This window comes from Triticum aestivum, chromosome 4A, assembly GCF_018294505.1.
Source record: "Triticum aestivum cultivar Chinese Spring chromosome 4A, IWGSC CS RefSeq v2.1, whole genome shotgun sequence".
Taxonomy (NCBI): domain Eukaryota; kingdom Viridiplantae; phylum Streptophyta; class Magnoliopsida; order Poales; family Poaceae; genus Triticum; species Triticum aestivum.
In genome coordinates, this window is record NC_057803.1 from 676,452,568 (window position 1) to 676,474,162 (window position 21,595).

The following is a 21,595-nucleotide window of genomic DNA, read 5'->3' on the forward strand; positions in this document are numbered from 1 at the left end:
GCTCTTTCAATGTCTTTTCGGTCTACCTCTTGCACCCTTGCAAATTCACATTGTTTTTTTGTTTTGGGTTCTTTGATGCTCTTGACAAACGTGCACCAAGGAGGGTAAATACCATCTGTAAGATAGTACCCCTTTGTGTATTCGTGCCCATTGATAGTGTAGTGGCAAGCAGGAGCATCACCACTAGCAAGCCTAGCAAACAAATGAGACCGTTGCAACACATTGATATTATTTAGAGTGCCCGGCATACCAAAAAAGCAATGCCAAATCCATAAATCCTCGAATGCTACGGCCTCTAGCACAATTGTTGCATCACGAGACATGCCACAATACATTCCTTGCCAAGCCTTGGGGCAATTTTTTCAATTCCAATGCATACAATCAATGCTACCTAGCATGTCAGGCCAACCTCTGCTCTCATTAGATGCCATCAATTTCTTTGTGTCATCTTCATTGGGTGCCCGAAGATACTCAGGACCGAAGACACGGACGATCACTTTCGCAAATCAACGCACAGACTCAATTGTGCTATCTTTACCAATGCGAAGATACTCATCGGCATAGTCAGCCAGAACACCATATGCAATCACCCGGAGATTTTTTGATATGCACTAAATCCCTTTAAGCCCGCGGCATTTCTTCTTTGAGTAAAATACCGGAAATTTGCCTCGCAAGCTTCAACAAGTTCCACAAAGAGGGATCGGCGCATTCGGTACCTTCTCCGGAAGAGGTGCGGAGGATATGTAGGATTCTCCGCAAAATAATCTTGCATCAACATCTCGTTCCCAAGATGGCGATTCCGAGGAATGCACAAACGCCCGACAGTCGATCCTCGCCTCCTCTTCCGCTGCTCGTCTTCATGCTCCTTCACGGCAAGCGTCATGGCTAATGTTTGCTGCCGAAAGGTCGCAAGCATGGTCTCAACATCCGAGTCATCCGAATCGGAAGAATTGGATAGCAAGAACTTCTCGTACGGGTTCAACTCCATCTACACGCACACCGGCGCGTCAATCTACTACACAGCTCGCAAATAACACAAAAAAAGGGTCTAACCGGTGGCGGGTGATCCCGGGCGGCGACGGTGGTCGATCCCCGGCGGCGGCGACGACGGGGGGCGGCTCTTCTCGCTGGATCCGGAGGGGCGTTGCATCGGCTCGGCGCGGGAGGGTGTGGGACGGCCCTGGGGCGCGATTCTACCCGCGCATATGGCCAAAATTGCCGGCGGCGGGCAGCGCGGGAGCAAGGGCGGGCGGCGGCGGAAGGAGGGGGAAAAGAGCGCGGGCTGAAATGTCCCTCCCGCCAATGGCTTCTCTGTGATGCAGGGCACCGCAACCGCAAGGGGGAACCCTCGTTTTCCCGGGTTGGGCTCGGGAATTTGCCGCGCCCCCCAAAAATTTTTGCGGGCTGGGACGGGATGCGGGGTCTGGTCGGGCAGGCTTTCCAGCCTGTACCCGCATTTTGGCGCGTTATTTTACGGGTCGGGGGCAGATGCGGGGTCTGATACAGTTGCTCTTATTATCTGCTATGCTTCGGGTCACAAATATCGAATCAAGAATGGTGTGACTAAAGTCTCCTACAGCATCAGCTCATAGTCTTTCCTGCCATCTCTCACACCTAGAAGTAAACTGCGGTAATACCAAAATCAAGATGCGAAAGGTAAAACGAGAAAGTAAACTGCGGTGTAATTCTTATAGATGTGTACCTTCAGATCATGTGATGCTTCTACTGATTTAACTGCTTTGTTGAAATTTTGTGCTTTATGAGGGAGTTTGACAAAAAGCATATGGGGCCAAGAGTACCTTCAGATCAAATTGATACTATCACATCAGTATGTATCTTACAACAAATAGTGGCAGGAATAAACAGTAAATAAATATGTAAGATCCAACCAGTGTTCTATGAAAATCAGAAGTTACTGCTATTTGCTAATTTTTGAGTTCAAAAAGGAACAACCGAGAATAGCAAAGCAAGGTCCTCTCAAAGAGAAATCCTACTAGCTGGCGGTATTTCAAATGCTTAACTCAGACAACCATATCATGAAAGGTGACCAACAGCTACAACTTGGCTCTCTATCACAGACTGGGAAAACGCATCAACGATAGTCACATGGGCTGCCTGAGCGCGTACCATTTGCATGGGCATGGCAAATTGGCGGCACATGTATTTCTGAATCCAGTCCACACGCAAACAGAACGCTTCACAATAATAGCTAGTAGGAAGCTATCCAATTGCTGTACGTAGTAATTAACAAGCTAATAGTAGGAAAATATCTACTAGTCATACGCAATGAATTAACACAATTAATGAGAGGGGCATTACAGGATGCTGATTTACATAAGCAGTATAGCAAGTGACTTAAGAACAAGCTAGAAGCTGAGAGCAGAAGTAGAAAGAATACATGGTGGAAAGACAATTACCACTAGTGAAGGCACATGTCATGCCCACGGCGAACCTGATGGACACTGAAGATGCCAAGCAGCAGCAGATTGACTGGGTGTTTCTGGCGTTACAAGTACAAAGAGCAGAGCACTGCATAAAAAAATAACTGTAACAGATCGATTATACCTGCTGCAATTCACAAAGCAACCACCTCCCATTCTAGTCTAGTAAAGCAACATTAAGAGTACATGGATGGGATGTTACTGCAAAAATAAGGAGTTGTAAGACCAAGACATCAAATGGTAATTCTTGTAAATGCAACAGTTATAAGAATGAAATATATTCCAGTTCCAGACACTCACAGTGAAGGCAACCCTACAATCGGATGGGATCGAAACCCCAAGGAGGAAGGACACATTCTGAGAAGATGAACGTGTTTGAAGTCTGACCAATGAAGGGGAAGATGATGAGGAAGATGTAGAGCCTGAGGCCGGCGTTGTAGGGGACGAAGAAGTGGGGGATGGCGCGGACCTTGACGACGACGGCCGCGACAACGGCGGAGAGTAGAAGCTGCACGGGGAGGATGACGTAGATCTTTCGGATGAACGCCCCAGAAATGTAGGAAAATAATTTGTTTTTTTGTTTTTGACAGAAAAAAAATCATTTGTTTGGCTGCGTTGTTTTGGCCTGCTGAGAAGTCTTTGGCTGCGTTGGCGTCGTTTTGGCTTATGACTGATCGCTGCCGTTGGATCTGGAATAGAAGGATGAGGATGCGAGTTTTAGCGTCAGCGTGACTTGTCTTCTCCACCTGCCCGCCTCACCAACCGCCGTCCGCCGGCCGATTCGCCTCCTCCCGCAAAGTGCCGTCCATCTTCGCCGCCCCTGCCATGTCGCGCCCCGCCGGCAATCCCCCGTACGCCGCCGAGCTCGGCGCGGCCAAGAAGGCCGTCGCCCTCGCCGCCCGTCTATGCCAGGTGCCCTTCCTCGGATCCCCAATCCTTTCTTTCTTGCTGTGCCGAGGCCCGTCCGCCCGTGGGGACGCTGCTCGGCGGGAACCGCGTTCGCGCTGCCGTCGCCGGCTGCTGGGCTGTGCCGTATCTAGTTGTCTTCTTGGTTTTCTTCCACCGTTCCCCCTAAATTAACTGGAGAAGCATCGCGGATTGATGGTCAACGTGGAGAAGTAACCGCTTTAGAAGTGTAATCTACTTTAGATTTGAAGTATGTTAATTAACGTAGGCGATCTTAGCTATGGTAATCGCCAGAGAGAGATCTTTGAGTATGTTGATTACAAACTGCTTGCTTCGCTGTTCGTCAGATTGCTGATGCATTGCTGCAGTTGGAACTTACTGCGTTTGCCCTGTGACTCCTCCTTCAGACGGTGCAGCGGGAAATCGTGCAGTCAGACATTCAATCTAAGGCGGACAAGACTCCTGTGACCGTAGCTGATTATGGTACATGCTCACCTTGCAACTGTTTACCTCCAGGTGCCTGTATCTGTTGTTTGGTGATGCTCAATTAGCAGTCCTCATGCTCAAACCATAATTCAAGTCAGTCAATGTTTCTTGATTTAACTTACATGGAGATGTTAATATTTCTGAATGACATGGCTCGGGGATGTAAAGAACATTCGGGATCGTATGATCTTCGTCAGTTTACATTCACATCTGAAACTTGTTCGTTCTCTCAATTTTTCACATTCAGGTGATAATTTTCTTTTCATACATGTAGGATCTCAAGTATTGGTAAGTCTTGTGTTAAATAAGGAAATAACTTCTGGCTCCTTTTCTATGGTGGCCGAGGAGGTAAATCACTTGTGTTTCGGTTAAATTATTTCTGTGTATAATACACAAGTATTCTACACGACCTGAGTGTTTGTACGTACGCAGGACTCAGAAGACTTGAGAAAGGATGGCGCTGAGGAAATTCTGGAGCGCATTACTGATCTTGTAAACAAAACTCTCGCCGAGGATGGTTCATACAACATTTCATTATCCAAGGAAGCTATCCTCTCTGCAATTGATACCGGGAAGTCCGAGGGAGGTCCATCTGGCCGACATTGGGTTCTAGATCCAATTGATGGGACTAAAGGGTGAGCTATGGTAACTCCAACCTGCAGGTTCCACATTCTGCTAATGTGATAAAAAAAAAGTGCCTGTTTTTTCCGCCAATTGCAACATCTATTGTAGTAGTTTCTACAACTGCCTTCTTGCTCGCCAAAATCAGCGTTGCTGCTTTAATTTGTTGTGAGTTTTTCTAATCATTAATTATTCAAGGTAGCAGGCACCACTGCTTTCTTTCAAACAACTGGAGTTCTGACGTTTGACTCTAATTTCTGCATACGGAAATGAATTCTTTTACTGACGATCTTATTTAAGCAGTAGAGATGCCAATATTACTACGCAAATTTCGTGAAGCAGTTCTATGTAAACTATACACGGTTCTCTTTTCTGAGATAGCTTGTGAAGTGCTAGCAACTGATCAGTTAGCTGGCAAGATCAAGTACCTCTCTTTCATGCCCCATATTTGAACTAAACATTCTAAACTGATTAACCGTGAACACTAATAGCATTGTTTGAAAAGAAAGACATTGCAGTCATTTGATGACAGCTCATGTTGTTACTATCTTTGCCTATAACACATTTTGATCATTTTTTGGTTTTGTCTTAATAACTTGATTCAGATTCGTGAGAGGAGGCCAATATGCCATTGCACTGGCACTGCTTGATGAGGGCAGAGTTGTCTTGGGTGTGCTGGGATGTCCAAATCTTCCTTTTACATCAACAAGTAACCTCAGTGGTAGCTCATCAGGAGATCAAACCGGGGCCCTCTTTTCAGCGGCAATCGGCTGTGGTGCTGAAGTACAGTCGTTAGATGGCTCTCCACCACAAAAGGTTATTACCACTTTCAATCTCTTTTATTTGATTTTAATCAGTTAAGGCTGTTTGTGCCTATGTGAGTTATTTTCTTTTCTTGTGATTGACTTGCTTCTGGCTAACTTTCATTACAGATTAGTGTTTGTACTATTGACAATCCAGCCAATGCCTCGTTCTTTGAATCCTATGAAGGAGCACACACGATGCGTGATTTTACTGGATCTGTAGCGGAGGTTTGATCTTGATCACTCTCTGCTTAGGCTATATCCATCGTAGTAGAAACTAATTCTGTGTTCGAGTGCTACTAGAAACTTGGTGTCCAAGCTCCGCCAGTCAGAATAGATAGCCAAGCAAAATATGGTGCTCTGGCCCGTGGAGATGGTGCCATTTACTGGCGTTTTCCACACGAGGGTTACAGGGAAACGATATGGGATCATGCAGCCGGCTCAATTGTCGTCACAGGTAAGAACATTTATCTCTGTTTTTTTTTTCGAAACGATGAACTCAACTGAAGAATACACATTTCTTACTTCCATTTTTCTGATGTTTCCCAGAAGCTGGAGGTGTAGTTAAAGATGCCTCAGGAAACGATCTCGATTTCTCGAAAGGCAGATTTCTTGATCGTGACACAGGTATCATTGCTACAAATAAACAGTTGATGCCATCAGTCCTGAAGTCTGTCCAGGAGGCAATCAAGGAGAAAAAACTGGCCTCTTCCCCATTGTAGAAGGTTCTTGAACCTTCCCTGTTGTAGAAGTTGGATTGGTCCAAAATAATGATCGCTATGCTACTCCTTGTTCATTTATTCACACTGTTTATGTGTAAGTGACCTTTTGTTGGAAAGAAATACAACCCGCCTTGTTATACAATATTTGTACATATCCAAGGAGTGGCTGATAGGCAGCCATGCCCTGAAAGGCTGAAAGAAACTGAATAAAGAGAGAAATTTCCTGCGGTTATAAATATCGTAGCATGGCTTTGTTCAACATAAATGTCAGCTATAATACAGTACATCAACCTTTTTTCCTTCTTTTTGTGAGCAACAACCTGTCTCTTGTGTTATTTCCTTCAGATCAAACTTGCATTGTGAGAGTTTTAACTTCAGAAACCAAGGTTTGTGTTAGAGTACTATATATATATGCGGGAGGAGCCGCATGAGCAAAATGGGATCTTGAGGTAGGAGGAGAAACACTACAGGGCTCCTTACCTTGACTCGGACTCGAAATCGCCGAGGGCCAATGTCCTAGCCGCCGCCGCCGCCATACGCGCTTGGACGCAGCCTTGCCGCTCATCGCCGGGGAGAGGCGGCAACCGCACACGGAGCGAGCAAGTAGGGGAGGAGGGATGCGAGGCTCGAGGCGGACGGGGGATTGCTCCAAGCCCACGTCGCCCACCCTCGCTGCAGTCAAATTGTTTTTCACCCAACGCATAGGCCACGCACACACACCGCCAAAGCCGGGCCCGCGGGAGATGGAGGCCCACCTGTCATCCACCTGAGCACGAAAGAGCAGCGTGGGAAAAAACTAGCGGTTCGATTTTTTGACAGCGCGGCGAAAAAGCTCCAGCAAGGCAGATCGACCGAACGAGATTGAAACCGCACCACAGATAGCTCGTATGGGCGGGTAGCATAGCTGGTTTTATAGGAGAGATGGTTTGCAGAATACGATGACCAGATCCATAGCTGTTATACAAGCATCGAGGTTAGCTGACGCCAGTGTAATTTGCCAAACACTTCATTAGATAGTTCACATCACTGTTTACAAGTACAAGAATGGCACTAAATAACAAAGCTAACAACAATGGTTTATTTGTTCTAGCTTCACCCCAGATAGTGATCAAACTAAACTTAGAGCCAAGTTTAATGACCATGGATGTGTTTTACTCAAAAATTCCACTGTCCTGCTCACAACAACATGACTTCTGGGTGTAACATTGTCCAACGCATGAAGTAGCATGATACTTGAAGATAGCTTCTCCACCAACCGATGAGCATATATCATCATTTTGTTCTTGGCTTGGGATTGCATTTGTTCGTGTCTTTCCCCGATATGGCGGCCGTGGTCGCGGCTACTACAGCGGCAGCTGCTGCACCGACCTTGAAGCCTTTCATGGCCCCCGCATATTTCATGAATGTCACTACCGCCGCTGTCTTTTGTCCGAAATCCATGGTATATCCCTGGAGCAGTTGAGCAAATTCAACATGGATTAAACACAATCATTGCACTTCCGAAAACACAAAATTAGAAGCCAAATGTGCCAAGTGTACAAATGTACATGAATTAGAGTGATATTTTATATCGTGTCACCAAAAAACATGTCAAGTCATTATGATTATCATAAGTTTTTGACAAATACTATAAAATAATAATAATAGTGAATAACACTTCTATAATTTGAGCTTTGTCAGAACTTACGACATCAGGATTCCTTAGTACAATATCTTTTCATCGTCGTCATGTTTTTGGATTGCTTACCACATGTGCCATGTCGTTCCTTAGTAGAATACGTGGCTTGTTGTTTGCAAGGTGTAAACTGAAGTATTTTTCTTTGCCAAAACCGGCAAACGGGGCATGCACTCTACCATTGCAAATGTTAATTTGAAAAAAAAAGGAGGGGGGGGGGGGGGGGGGCAAAACTCACGAATTAGAATTTAGACACGCTATCTAGCACAAGGCCAAAAGCACCATTTGTCCGTGACCGAGACGACACATGCAAGCACAAACTCAATGCACGCCATAGGAGCACCCCTACATCGAAGGCAACACAATATCGTCATCACCTATCGAGCCTGCGATCTGGCAATTTCGACTACAACGCAACTAAGCTTCAATACTGAACCCACAACAAGTAGCACCGCTATCACTCCGGCCAAACCATTTCTAACGGGCACCATCAAGGCAACAAGGAAGCTCTAAACATTGTCCTCGTTGCCACGCAAGTCGCCAAACCACGGGTGTAAACTGAGTTGAATTTTTTTGCCATGGCAAAACGATATCGTATAATTGTGCGTGACTACAACAGTACCGCCGAAAAACTTGCTAAGACAACTTATCAGAAAAACAAGATGAATATAACCAGAGTCGCAGTTTCGCATGATGACTGCAGCTCGAATCCCATGAGATCATCCCCAGTGCTCGGTGATAAGAGATGTGCTTATAAAAATAAGCCATTTTTTCCTTCAACGTGAATGCTTATTTGCACCGTAATATTTTCTGGCAAGCATATGCTGGAAGAGGATGGCAAGCACATATTTTTATGGCAACTTTACCTGGTAAGAGACGGCAAATCCTGCCGTTTTTTGCCGCAAAATTTCTCTTGTTACCAAAAAAGTCATGCGTTTCAGAAAAAAACTGCCAACCTCAATACCTAATACAACTAAACTTGTCATCTAAAACGTTCGCGGATGCCCACCCCTCACAGCGAACATTCGTCAGCTATTGCGGTCCTATTTCTATGGCAGGGTGCCTAATAAAGTACTGCTTTACACAATAAACACCGGTGCTTAAGAAAAAAAAAACACCTTCTTAAACAACCTGCAGCTCTACAGGGCAAACCAGGAACTGCGAGGCTCGTCAACCTTAAAGTTGAAAGTCTTCCACTTTTGCTCAAGGTCCATTGCCACAAAAAGATGCTAAATCCGCCGAGTCGTGGAGGTCAAATCCAAGTTTATGAAGTGAGCGGGGCCAAAGAAGTGCCTTTCTCGAGAGGATGGTCTGCTAGATCCGACGGAGAAGGGAAACGATATCTTAGCTACTACTGGTACAACAGAGTCTGTCTTGCTTACATTCGCACCTTGGGATTTCAGGAAGAAATGCAGCTGCCGGCTTGAGGGAGACGAGGAGGCCGGGGTTAGCAATCTGAGGCGGTTGCTCCGGCCGGCCGGCCCTTGAACGCCGTCGCCTTCGACCTTGAGAGGAGAGTTGGAGAGGGAGGAGACCCGGAGACTGAGCGAGTCAACAAGGGGATCTGTGACTGTGACTCCGCGACAGCAGTCCCTCGGAGAGGTTGTTCAAGTGTGTGTGTCTGCGCTCGGGGAGGCCCAGGCCCGAGAACGAGGGCACATACGGACATACCGCATCATACACAAGATAGGGTCCAATTATATTGGTCTTTTTCTGCCGGTTAAACAAATGGAATCACTAGTTAAGGGGTTAATGCTAAAAAAATAGTTAAGGGATTATATTTTTCGTAGACTGTAGCAAAATACTGTAGCAATTGCTAGCTTTTTAGCAAGCACAACTGACTGTGGAGCACATCTGCGCCTTTCCATTTTTGCGAAGCACAGTTGCAATTCCTGGCAAAAGCACAACTGTGTTTTATAGTGGAGCACATATGCGCCTTTCCATTTTTGGGAAGCAAAGTTACAATTCTTGGCAGAAGCACAACTGTATTTTATAGTGAAGCACACCTGTGCTTTTCACATGAAACCAATCCCCCAGAAACCCTAGGAAAACCAAGCAAAATTAAAAAATATATATATATGCAGAAAAATATGCTCCCACCAGTGTGCTTAGCACGCAACACATGCTGCTAGGGCACTCCCATATTACCCGCCGGGAATCCCCTCGAAGGGGTACACAAGTTGCTCCCTTAAACAAGTCATGCAGACACATTTATAGGTTGCTTGCAACAAGCACTTTCCTCGCCTCACCTACACCCTTGTCTCTCGCCTCGTCTATTGGGTCAGCCCATGAACTACACTCGTCTACTAACGCGCTTATCGCTTGTTTGTTTCCTTGCCTAGCTACGATGCAATCTCATTGCTTACTTATAAAAATTTGTCCCGTTAGTTACTAGGTCAATTTACACATTAAAAATCTAGCTTCTCTGTAAATTAAAAATTGTTTGCGAATTAGAAAAATATTTATTAAATATTAAAATCAATGTTTGCCATTTAAATACGTGTTCATGAAATTTAAATAACATGTCATACCATTCAGAAAATGTTGATGACACTTAAAAAATCTCCACATGTTTACAAAATTATTCACAAAAATATTTTAAAATTTCATGAAATTTTAAAAATCCGTTCAAGCAATTTTTTTAGAAAAATATGTTTGTGACAAAAAAATGGCCACTGGGTAAGAAAAACTTTCTCACATTGTATTAATAAAATGTTAATTGTGTATTTTAAAAGTTTTCAACATGTATTAAAAATTGTTCAACATGCATTCAAAAAATGTTCAACATATATCTGAAAAAAATTAACATGATTTAAAAAAATTCAACATGTGTACGAAAAAATTTCAATGTGTATCTGAAAAGTTGTTTAACGTGTATTCAAAAAATATTAAAAAAATATTTTTTGAAAAATAAGAAACAAAATCTAGGAAATTAACAGAAAAAAACTACAAATAAAAAGAAATGATAAAGGAAAACATAAGAAAGATAAAAATAAAAATGAATGAAACCTTCAAAGTATCATGTGAATGGTTCCTAATACCGCACAAATAGTGTCCGACTCCTCGCTAATGGGCCACGGCTCGTGTAGCATCGCCTGAGGCGAGCCCTAAGAAGGAAATCCAATAAGAAATTTGTAGCATTTGTGGAGTCATCCTATGCACCCGTTCATGGGAGCTCCTATATCTATACCTGCTACTAAAGTAATGTGCATTTCTCAGAATTTTTTTATCCGTTCACCCATGTTATTTCTTTCGATTTTTTGAGAATTTTTCCTATCCGAGGTGGTACTGTTTTTTGTGTGCATGCTCGTCCAGAATAATAATGACTTCATTTTTGTTATTGGGCTCCTGACTGCGGCCTTGCCTTAAAAAACTGGCAGGTGCTATTATTGGGCCACGTTCATGTTATTGGGCTCAGATAAAAAACTTTCTCCGCCTGTGACTAATTAGTCCCACCTTGATTTCTCACATCGAATCTAACCAATTTATATATGTTCGACAGTTGCTTCAAATATCAACTTGGAGACTCGGGAGTCAACAAACATAGATGAGAACGGATGTCTAAAGATTATTTGTGGTTCAACTCCCGTTATTTGTGGGCATTGATACGTCTCTAAGTATCTATAATTTTTGAACTATTCATGTTATTTTTACATTAATTATTTTTGCCTTTGGCAGCAATTTATATTTTTTGGGGGGCTAACATATTAATCTAGTGCCAAAGGCCAGTTTCTGTGTTCTAGTGTTTTCGGGTGTCGTAAGAATTTTTCAAGAAAGAAAGTACTGAATTTTTAACCGACCTTGCGGTGCCTGTAAAATCATGATTTTATTCGGGTAACTTGGACGCGAAATTGCCAAACCGACCTCATCCGAAAATTTTCCTATAGTAGAGCTCTATAAACAAATTCCATTCGTGACGGGACTCAGAATCCCAGCGCCTAGCAAACTGCTCTATCGGGATCCAACCCCCTCCGAGAGCCATGGTGGCCAAGGACTAGGGGAGCGAACCTCTCCCCATCTAAGGTGAGGTCATGGAGGAAGAAGCTAGAAGGGGAGCCTCTCTCCCCCTCTCTTTCTCGGTGGCGCCGGAGTGCGCCGGGGGAAACCATCATCTCAACGATCTTCTTCATCAACGTTGTTGTATTCACCAACATCTCCATCACCTTCCTTGCCACTTTTCATTGGTCCACTCTCTCGCAACCCGTTGTAATCTAGTACTTGAACATTGTATTGTGATTGTATGAATTATTATCCAATGATTTGTGTTGTCACTATTGTGTCTGAGTAGCTTACTTTTGTCTTATGGGTTAATTGGTGAATTTCCATGATGGTTTGAGGTTCTTGTGATTATGTTATTGTCCTTTGGTACCCATCATATGAGCGCATGCCTGGATCACACCATAGAGTTAGTTTTATGTTGATAGGACTATACGTATGTGGATAGGAATGGCTGAAACCTCGCCGGACAATGAAAAATGATACATACAGGATTAAAGGGGGGGGGGGGGCAATATATCTTAACGCTATGGTTGGGTTTACCTTAATGAACTTGTTAGTAGTTGCAGATGCTTGTGAATAGTTCCAATTATAAGTGCATAAAATTTTGAGTAAGGGATAGCATGCTAGCAGAGACCTCTCCCACATATAAAGTAGCAATGATGATCAGTTTAGTAATTTATCTGATTGCTTAGGGACGATTCCACACACCATACCATCACTATTTCATACTCGCTATTTGTATCATATTGCATTATGTTGTATCTTTACTTATGCAACACCTAATTTTTGTGTCTACGTTTTTTGTTATATTGCAAAACTTAACCTTTTATACCCACTTCATAGTTTTATTTCTTGTTTCTAGACAAAGCAAACGTTCGATGTACGTAAGGTTGTATTAGTGGCAGGTAGGCCCTGAGAGAATGTTGGTCTTATATTTAGCGTCTTGTGGGTTCGACACTCCATACTTACCATCTCCATCATTGAAAAGTGCCATGACAATTCCTTGCACCTTGGGATAATCAGGCCTGCCATGAAGAAATTGAAGGAATTAACTTCCGTCATTTGTGGGCTGCCATGAATGAATATAGAAGGAGGAAAAATAAACTCCCGTGATTTGTGTTGGGCTTGTCGTGAAGAGATTATAAATCCTGGGGATTTGTGGGGCTTGCCATGCATGAAAAAAAAGGAGGAAGTTGCACCATCGTATCCACAATTAAATTGCACCCATCACTTCAGTTGTGACTACCATAAAGGAATATAAAAGGAGGAAGAATTTACTCATGTGATTTGTGTGGGGCTTGCCGTGAAGAAATTGCATAAATCCTGAGGATTGTGGGGGCTTGCCATGCATGGTAAAAAAGAGAGAAATTTGCACCATTGTATCTGTAATTAGAAGGAGGAGGAATAAATTAACTCATGCATGGGTAAAAGACGTTTGCACCCATCGACAATAATCTTTTTTTTTGTGAGTGCAATAGGCAATAATCAACTACTAATTTTATGTCAAGAACTAAATTACATTACCTTTGCACATATGCTAAATTTGCGTATATTTACCATTAAACACACAACATTGATGTAATTTTTATGACTTTGGATTATAATTCCATGTGTTTGATGACGAAAGTCTGTCCATAAAATAAACACTATCTGTCAGATCAATTTACTCCAAATCATAGTCATGTCCTAATCTCTACGTCATGGTCTCAAATGACGCCTCTTTCTTTTGTCATCGGTGGTCGTTGTCCCATGACATAGTTCCTCGATCTACCAACCATCACAGAATTGGCATTTTTTTCCCGTTGGAACGCATGAGCATTTGCGCTAGTGAGACTAACTGCATCGCTTGGATGCATAGCAGTTCGCGTCTGGGCCAACTAACTGGTAGACATCAAAACGACTTGTGTTTGTAATCCGCTGGTAAAAATCCAAAAAAAGTAATGCGCCAGTAAAAATCCAAAAAAATAAGGACGCGCTTAAGGATAGACCTCACACGACCTCAGAGTCCAGACCACGTGATGATAGCCACTAAAACAAACACGCATGCTAGTGACCGATAACCAGCACGAATATTTTAGAACGTAATGCAGCGTTAGAATCGGAACATTTCTGATTTTTCTTTAAACTTAATTGAAGATTGTTAACAATTATGAAATGCCAAATATTTTTGGAAACAGTAACAATTTAAAATCCCGAAGAGTTATTTCAAATGCAAACAATTTTTCAACATTCCATACATTTTTAAAACGGGAGCACCTTTTGAAATTCCATAACATTTAAAAAATATAAAATTTAATAAATCACGAATATTTTTAAAATTAGTGAACAATTTTTGAAAATCATTACATGTTCTGAACATTCATTTTTTGATAGAAAACGTGAACATTCTTTTTTATATGCGAACTTTTTTTTTGAATTAGTGAACATCTCACTAAAACACAAATATTTTTTGAATTTAGAACATTTTTTCAAACATGAACATTTTCTAAGATCTCAAACAATTTAATAACACATTTTTTTGAAACAATCGTAACATTTTTTTATTCAGAACGAGACAAATTGAAAGTTCCGAATATTCTTTTCAAGCAGGAACAAAATTTTGGAATCCTGAATATTTTTTGAAAATTGTAGAAAAATAAAGTTCTAAATATTTACGAAAGTTTGAACAAGAAAAATAAAGTTAAACTTGGAATGGAAAAAAAAAGAAAAAGAAACAGGAAGAAAAAGGAGAAAGGGAATAGAAAAAGAAAAATAGAAACGTAACACAATACAAAGGGAAACAGGCTGGCCCAGTAGTGGCCCTGTGCAAAGCCCTAACTATTTTCCGCGCCGTGCGTGAAATGTGGTTTCCCCTGCTCATAGCGGCAAATGGACGTTAAATCGCACGGCGTGCACCGTATGGGCCAGGCCAACTTTTTTTACTTCATTTTAATGTCTATTATTAACATGTACACATGAATGTTTCTAAAAAAAACATGTAACATGAATATTTTTTGGAAAATGTTTATGTAAGTACTATATGTTCACATATTTAAGAAAATGTTCAAGCAATTTAATATATGTTCATATATTTAAAAAATGTTCACCCAACTAAGAAAATATTCTTGAACTAAAAAGTGTTGATGCGTTTCAAGAAAAATAAAAATGAGATTTTAAAATTGTTCACACCTTTTAAAACAAATACTGTGTAATTCCAAAACTTTGTCAAATATTTTAAAAATGTTCTATAAAAAGTGTTGATGCCTTTGGACAAAATGGTTCAGGTAATTTTAAAAAGTGTTTGTGTATTTTGCTAGTAATTCATCATGCGGCAAATATTAGCCACCAAGACCTTATTCCTTTATCCCCCTTCGGCCATGGTAACTCAGGAGAGACTCAACATTTTCTTTTAGGAATTTGTTGATCTTAAATATTCTTTTAACATGAATTGTTTCATCTGGTAGCATAGTGATATTCACAACAAAAAATGTATGATAGCGATAATACTGTTTTCTTTTTTGCCAGCAGGAGCTTTAACGGCAAGCAGAACACTGTATGCAATGTCTATACCAGTACCCATATGAGCAACACCATTGTTAAAACTATTTAATGGTACAATTGAAGTGTCCTGGACAGATAGTTGGGAGGAGTTAAGTAGACCTTTTTCCTTATATAATCAAATAAAAAAAATCAAAGCAGTTCAGTAGCAGGTTGGCAGTTCAAAACAAGTGAGCAGCAGCAGAAACATCATGCGCCTTCTCGAGGTCAGGTTAGTCCATCTTGAGAACAGGCCGTTTCGGATTCAACTCAAGTTGGGAGCGCAAGTTTTGCACGAAATCGCCCTTGTAGTTGCCACCCTCGAGCAGTACTTCTTTGAGGCTTCCCAGAAATGCTAGCCCAGAAAATGAAACACCGGGGGCTTCTTCAAACTGATCACCATTTTCTTCCGAAACGACTTCTTCCCCGGGCTGATCGTAATACTGCAGCAGCTCAAGCTTAGGGGCTGCTCCCTTGTCAAAACGCACAGATTTGAGATTACCTGGGGAACTCAGCTCCAGCACCATTAGGGTCTGGAATGCGCCCTGCTGGAAATGAAGATGGACCTCTTTGCCCTAGAACGACTCTTTTCGTAGACGCAGGATGGCTAGGTTCGGTAGACTCCCAAGGATCTGTATGGCGTCATCATGTTTCTCTATCCTGGAACTCCGCAGCTTGAGCTTGGCCAGATTTTTTAGCCCACCGTTGATCCATGACGGCAATTTGACCAGGTTGCCATAAAGCTTCAGACTCCCTAGGTTTTCTGGAGGTGAGGAGAGGCCATCCAAGCAGCCAGATAAACCCGGCTTACCCTCCGACTGCACCAGCAACGTCTCTAGGCTGCTGAGGTTAGACAGTGCTGAACATAGCTCTCCGCCGTTGCTCTTGTCCACGCCAGTCACTCCCAGCTTGCGCAGCCCGGTGAGACTAGCTACCTCTCGCAGGGTGGCCTTCCTCCTTGAGACGTTCACGACACCCAGTGTCTGCAAGGCTTTGAACCTGTGGATCCCTCTGGGCATCTCAACGCCGCGTGAGCACCGACGTGTCGCCAGCATCGGCAGAAAGGAGCAACAGCATGCAGTGCAGACATCGCGCCTGTTTGTGTCCCCGTCAATGCCCATGCAACCCTTCAGGAGGTGTGGCGCGCAGCATGCCACGCAGAACCCCTACGAGGAGCAGGTCAGGATGCATAGCTTGTTCCTTGTCAGCTTCGGGACCTCATTTGGATACTCTTGGTAGACATGTTCATCGTTGTTCCCGACGCCCCTGGCATGAACGTGCTGTAGCTTCCTGAGCTTGATGATGTTCTTTGGCAGCTTGATTATGTTTGTGCCTGTGACATCTAGTGTTTGGAGCTGCCTCAGGTTACCCAAAGAACCTGGCAGGTGATAAATTCCATGACATCCTCTCAGGGAAAGGTATCTCAGGTGGAAAAGCTTCCCAATGTGCTCAAGATGATGATCAACCAGACCTGAAGTGCTTTCCAAGTCCAGCACCCGAAGCAACCTCATCTTGTCAGAAATGAAGAATGGCCTCCACTTCCCAAAAATTGTTATGGATCTGACTCGAGACAAGTCAATTGTACTCTCAAATTCACTCTCATCTCCTTTCCAGTTATTGCTTACAGAGAGGTGACGTATTGTGCCCTGGCTGTTTAAGGTACAACCTTCCTCCAATCTGAAAACAAGATTTTCCTCCATTGACTTTGAGATGCCAATTTCTCGAATAACATCATGGAGTTGGCAAGAGTCAACCACTTTTCTACTATGGCTTGAACTCCGGGATGGCAGGATCATGCTCCTGCTTATGAGGTCCATGAAGTAGCTTTCTGCTATTTCAGAGGAAGACTTGCCGCGCACCGGTCTTGAGTAGCCCTCGGCGATCCAACGCCGCACCAAACGTGTTAGACTTATCTTGTAGCCTTCATGAAATATTGCCAGATACAAGAAACAAGCCTTGAGATGATAGGGTAAACCATCATAGCTTTTGAGAAGCACTGTTCTTATGGTGTCAAGCCCTGTATTCATCTCCAACTCACTACTAAGATTCTCATTCAGTTTTCTCCACTCCATGACAGTTTTTGGTTGGTTTGCCAAGAAGCCACCTATGGCGACTATTGCAAGAGGAAGACCACTGCACTTTTTCAAGATTTGTTCTGCTTGTTCAACCAACTCAGGGTACTGCAGATGCAAACATTCATTTTCCTTGAATACCTGAAATTTGTACACACAAATCCTTATCACCAAAATACAAATCTACTCCGTATCTATTATAGTATTCAACTAAAAAGAAAAGAAGCAACTACCTTCATCCAATTTGGCTAGGATATCTACACTAATTTTTAGCAGTGCACATCTGATCATGCAGCAATTCATAGTATATACAACACTGGTTAGGTGGATAAGACAGAGTAAAGTCTTATCCTGTGGATAATATATATGAAATTGGAAGCTGAAAAAAAGATAAAAAATAGCAATTTGGTTCCCATAACACTACAGAATGTCCAAAATGGCTAGATTTTGAACTAAAAGGTACTCCCTCCGTTTTTATTTAGTCTGCATATTAGATTTGACTGAAGTCAAACTTTGTAAAGTTTGACCAAGTTTATAGAAAATAATATAAATATTTACCATAACAAATCTATATGATGTGAAAGTACATTCAATAATGAATCTAATGGTATTGATTTGTTATTGTATATGTTAATATTTTTGTCTCTAAACTTTGTCAAAGTTTACAAAGCTTGACTTTGACCAAACCTAATACGCGGAGTAAATAAAAACGGAGGGAGTATGTAAATAATATCATGTGATGTATGAAATGAAATTCAAACAAAAAAACTGAAATGTGGAACACAGATAAGTTTATATGAAAATTAGCTCTGGTTGATGGATAAAATTCAAACAAAATTTAACCGTGAAAGTCGAGAAAGTGATAGCAATTTGATTTCTATTCGATGACATGAAATATGTAGTGACGGAGGACCAGTAAGCAACATGCTTTAGATACATCAAAAACATGCATTGGCTTGACAGTTACTCCTACTAGGCATGAGTAGAACATAAATGAATTGAATGAATCTATAACCGCTGGCGAGGTTCATAAAGATTTTGGGGCAGTAGGCGAGAATAAAAAATGAGTATAATGTACAAGGGCATGCATGAGAATGTGATATATGTGGGAGGGAGAGTACTTAAGGAGGCAAAAGAATGTTGTACTGCAACAATAAGAATGTCGTGGCTAGAACACTAAGGTTGTAAGCAATACATCATGCCAAGTTAAAATGTCATTTCCGTTGTACAGAAGAATACATATACTGATATACACTATTAGAAGGGTCAAGCTACGAGAAAAGCGAGTGAGAGTAAATGTTTTAGCAATTTTTGCATGAAATAAATTAGAGTTTTGCAGGTTAGGATAAATAGTACCATGGTTAATGTAAATTTCAAATGAAACAAATGGAGATTTATCATGACTTCTTTAAGTACCTTTTTTGTGAAGACGACAAGTGCGTGCATCTTAGTAAGACCTTTGAGCTTGTACACATTTTCTACTTTCTTTGAACAATGATTGGCAATATTCTCTTCTCTTGTGGTGACTATGATTCGACTAGCATTTTCTGTACAAGGTAAGCTTTTGATTATCATGTCCAATTCAGTGATAGATGACAAGTCATCGAGAACAATCAACCACCTCTTTTCTTCCAAAAGACTTCCCAGCTCAGCCTCCAGCTTTTCAACTGACCACGGCAATGTTTTCTTCACTCTGCCCAATGAACAGACCGTGCCATTCTCTTCAGAAGTTTCTGTCACCACTAGCTGCATAATTAAACTCCTAAGGAACTGCACTTGATTGAAAGGCCTCATGATTGTGACGCAAGCACGTTTCTTAAATGTGCCACTGAGTTCTTGGCTTTCACAGATATATTTGACTAGAGCAGTTTTCCCGATACCACCCATTCCCCACACAGAGATAACCTCAACTTCTTTGCTCACTGGATCCACAATTAGTTGGAGGATGTCATTTTTTTCTGTCACCCTCCCAACGACTTCAGATTCCTGCAGAAGAGCCGTCCTCGACAGGATGCGACTGAGGCTCCTCATGACCACATTCTGTCCAGTGGTGGCATCTTTAGCTTGATCACCAGCTGGTATCTCACTTGTGGGCACCAACGAGTTTGTTCTATTAGTAGTAACAATGGCAGTTGCGTTTGAGCTTGACTCTAGCTCCAGTGAATCTGATCCACCTTGAGGGCTCTAAACACAAGCAAGAAAAAACATTAGGTATTGTACATTGTTTCATTACCAGTACTTTATCCCGTAATCGATATGAGAGTATGTAACTAAGGTCATTTGGCCAATCAATTACTCCCTCCGATTCATATTAGTTGTCGCTAAAACGGATGTATCTAGCACTGAAATACGTCTAGATATATCTATCTCTAGATATATCTATTTCAGTACAATTAATATCGATCGGAGAGAGTATAATAATTTAAAGTAGAAGATATTCTGTGGCCTTTAGAGCAAAATTAAGCATGTCACGTTGTCACATGAATGAGTTTGATGTTAATGTATTACCTTGTGGTAGAATACATAGAGAGTTTGATCAGCGGATAATTGCTTGAGCTCTGAAACTCGATATTTCCGACCGACGCATAAGCTTGCAACTTCAACTTGTTGTGTAGCCACAATGATCCGGTTCCCATTACTGCTGACAGGAAAGTAAGTTCTAATCCAGTCCCAATCTTCAATGCTACACAGGTTGTTAAGGACAATCAGGTAACTCTTCTTATTCACATACTCAGTGAACTTGTCTACCAGATCTTTTTGCTTCATCATCAGCATCTTCTTGAGAACTTCAGCCCCTGTAGTGCTTGCACTTTCTGGGCAACTTTGTCCCTCAGATGCTGACTCTGGGATAGAAGAATATCCATAGAACTGCCTCATAATGCTTTGCATAAACATGATCGGGTCGAAAGGATGTGTAAGCTTGACCCAGGCACGGCATTCAAACTTATCCGAATCATCATACACCTTCCTTATCACGGACACCATGCGAGCTGCCTTCAAGACCAGCTGAGTATGAAATAAATTTATCCTTGTACGTATTTGAAAAATAAGTGAGAAACATGAGTGACACTGAGGATGCCTCAGCAGGACTAGCTGAACGGGCAAACTTTTTCAGTAAGAGAGCAAAGACAGTTGCATGCTGTTTACTAGGGCTGGGGCTAATTAAGCAAAATGACTTCTTACGGTCTTACCCATAGTACTATTTACTTTATTACTAGGACTATCGATGGTTGCAATGCCTGACTAGTAGACCTACCCCAATCATAATTCATGAGTAACAACTGAAGCCTCTAACGGAGATTTATTTGTTTCTATTTTTTGATATTACCGAAAAAGGGTTGCCCCCCGCTTTATATTATAAAGCAACGACCACACGATACAAATGCTGGAGCCACAACACACGCAAGCCCAAAAGAAACAAAAAAAGGAACTGAAGAGAAAATAATGCCAACAACGGCGGATCAACGAAAACGATGAGGACCCGCAACCGCCGCGCCCACCGGAAAATGCCACCACGCTCCTAGCATTCCGGACCGCCGCATACCAAACAACACCCTCAAGAAGGATCGCGACGATGACGACGCTGTTGCCCGGACATGTCCTAGGGTTTCCCCCGACACGCGAGGGGTGAGGTGGAAGGGGTATGCCCGACGCCCTTCAGGAAGGCACGGCGGCGCCCACGAGCGTCACCGCGTCGGTGCCGGCCCGGCCGACAAGGATTTCTCCCGACCACCAACCAACCACGACCCCAGACAATCCATCCCGCGCCACCAAACACACCGCCCACCAACTTGCGCCACCACGGTCGAGCAGTCTCCATCGCTGTCTCACCATGGCAAACGAAACGGGACCGACGGAAACAAGACGACGCAACCGGGAACCAGGAGCGGCAACATCAGCAGCCTCGCGGGAGGGGACATCCTCCACCGCCCCCGGCGGGATCCGGCCGGACGCAGCACAGGGGCAAACCGGGCCACCCCTGGCCCAGCCGAGCCCGAAACGGGCTCGCGAAGCCCCCGTCGCCGCGCTGCAGAACGCGAGCCACCGTCGCCACCCCCCCCCGCACGAGTCACGCCCCCGACCCGCCGGAGACGCCGCAAGCAGACCAGGCCAGGCCCGCCCAGACCCAGATCGAGCCCAAAAGGGCCTAGATCTGGGCCGGGAAGGCCCGCCGCTAGCCACCGCGTCGCCCCGCCGCTAAGCGGCCGCGCCACCGCCCGCACGCCACCCAGCACTGCGCCGCCGAGGGAGCTGCGCCGCTGCCGGATCCATTGTCGCCGAGGAGCACCCCCATCGGCCGCCGTCCGCCCGAGCCGAGGCGCCAAGCGGGGGGGAAAGGCCAGGGCCGCCGCCG

The 21,595-nt window shown here is 43.3% G+C and overlaps 1 protein-coding gene, 1 long non-coding RNA gene and 1 pseudogene across 2 annotated transcripts; 1 reads left to right on the forward strand and 2 right to left on the reverse strand.

Annotated features, from left to right (window-relative positions):
• Nucleotides 1–3,132: 3,132 nt before the first annotated feature.
• On the forward strand, nucleotides 3,133–6,215 carry LOC123088055 (3'(2'),5'-bisphosphate nucleotidase). Its single transcript, XM_044510205.1, has 8 exons — nucleotides 3,133–3,353; nucleotides 3,755–3,830; nucleotides 4,108–4,181; nucleotides 4,266–4,468; nucleotides 5,060–5,270; nucleotides 5,387–5,485; nucleotides 5,561–5,714; nucleotides 5,807–6,215. The coding sequence occupies exons 1-8, from the start codon at nucleotides 3,267–3,269 to the stop codon at nucleotides 5,977–5,979; spliced, it is 1,077 nt and encodes a 358-aa protein (XP_044366140.1). The 5' UTR covers nucleotides 3,133–3,266; the 3' UTR covers nucleotides 5,980–6,215.
• Nucleotides 6,216–6,969: 754 nt separating this feature from the next.
• On the reverse strand, nucleotides 6,970–9,296 carry LOC123083064 (uncharacterized). Its single transcript, XR_006439197.1, has 2 exons — nucleotides 9,045–9,296; nucleotides 6,970–7,428 (listed from the first exon to the last, which is right to left on the reverse strand). It is a non-coding gene; the product is annotated as an uncharacterized lncRNA (long non-coding RNA).
• A 5,834-nt stretch (nucleotides 9,297–15,130) lies between these two features.
• Nucleotides 15,131–20,260, reverse strand: LOC123088056 (disease resistance protein Pik-2-like; annotated as a pseudogene).
• Between the last annotated feature and the right edge of the window lie 1,335 nt (nucleotides 20,261–21,595).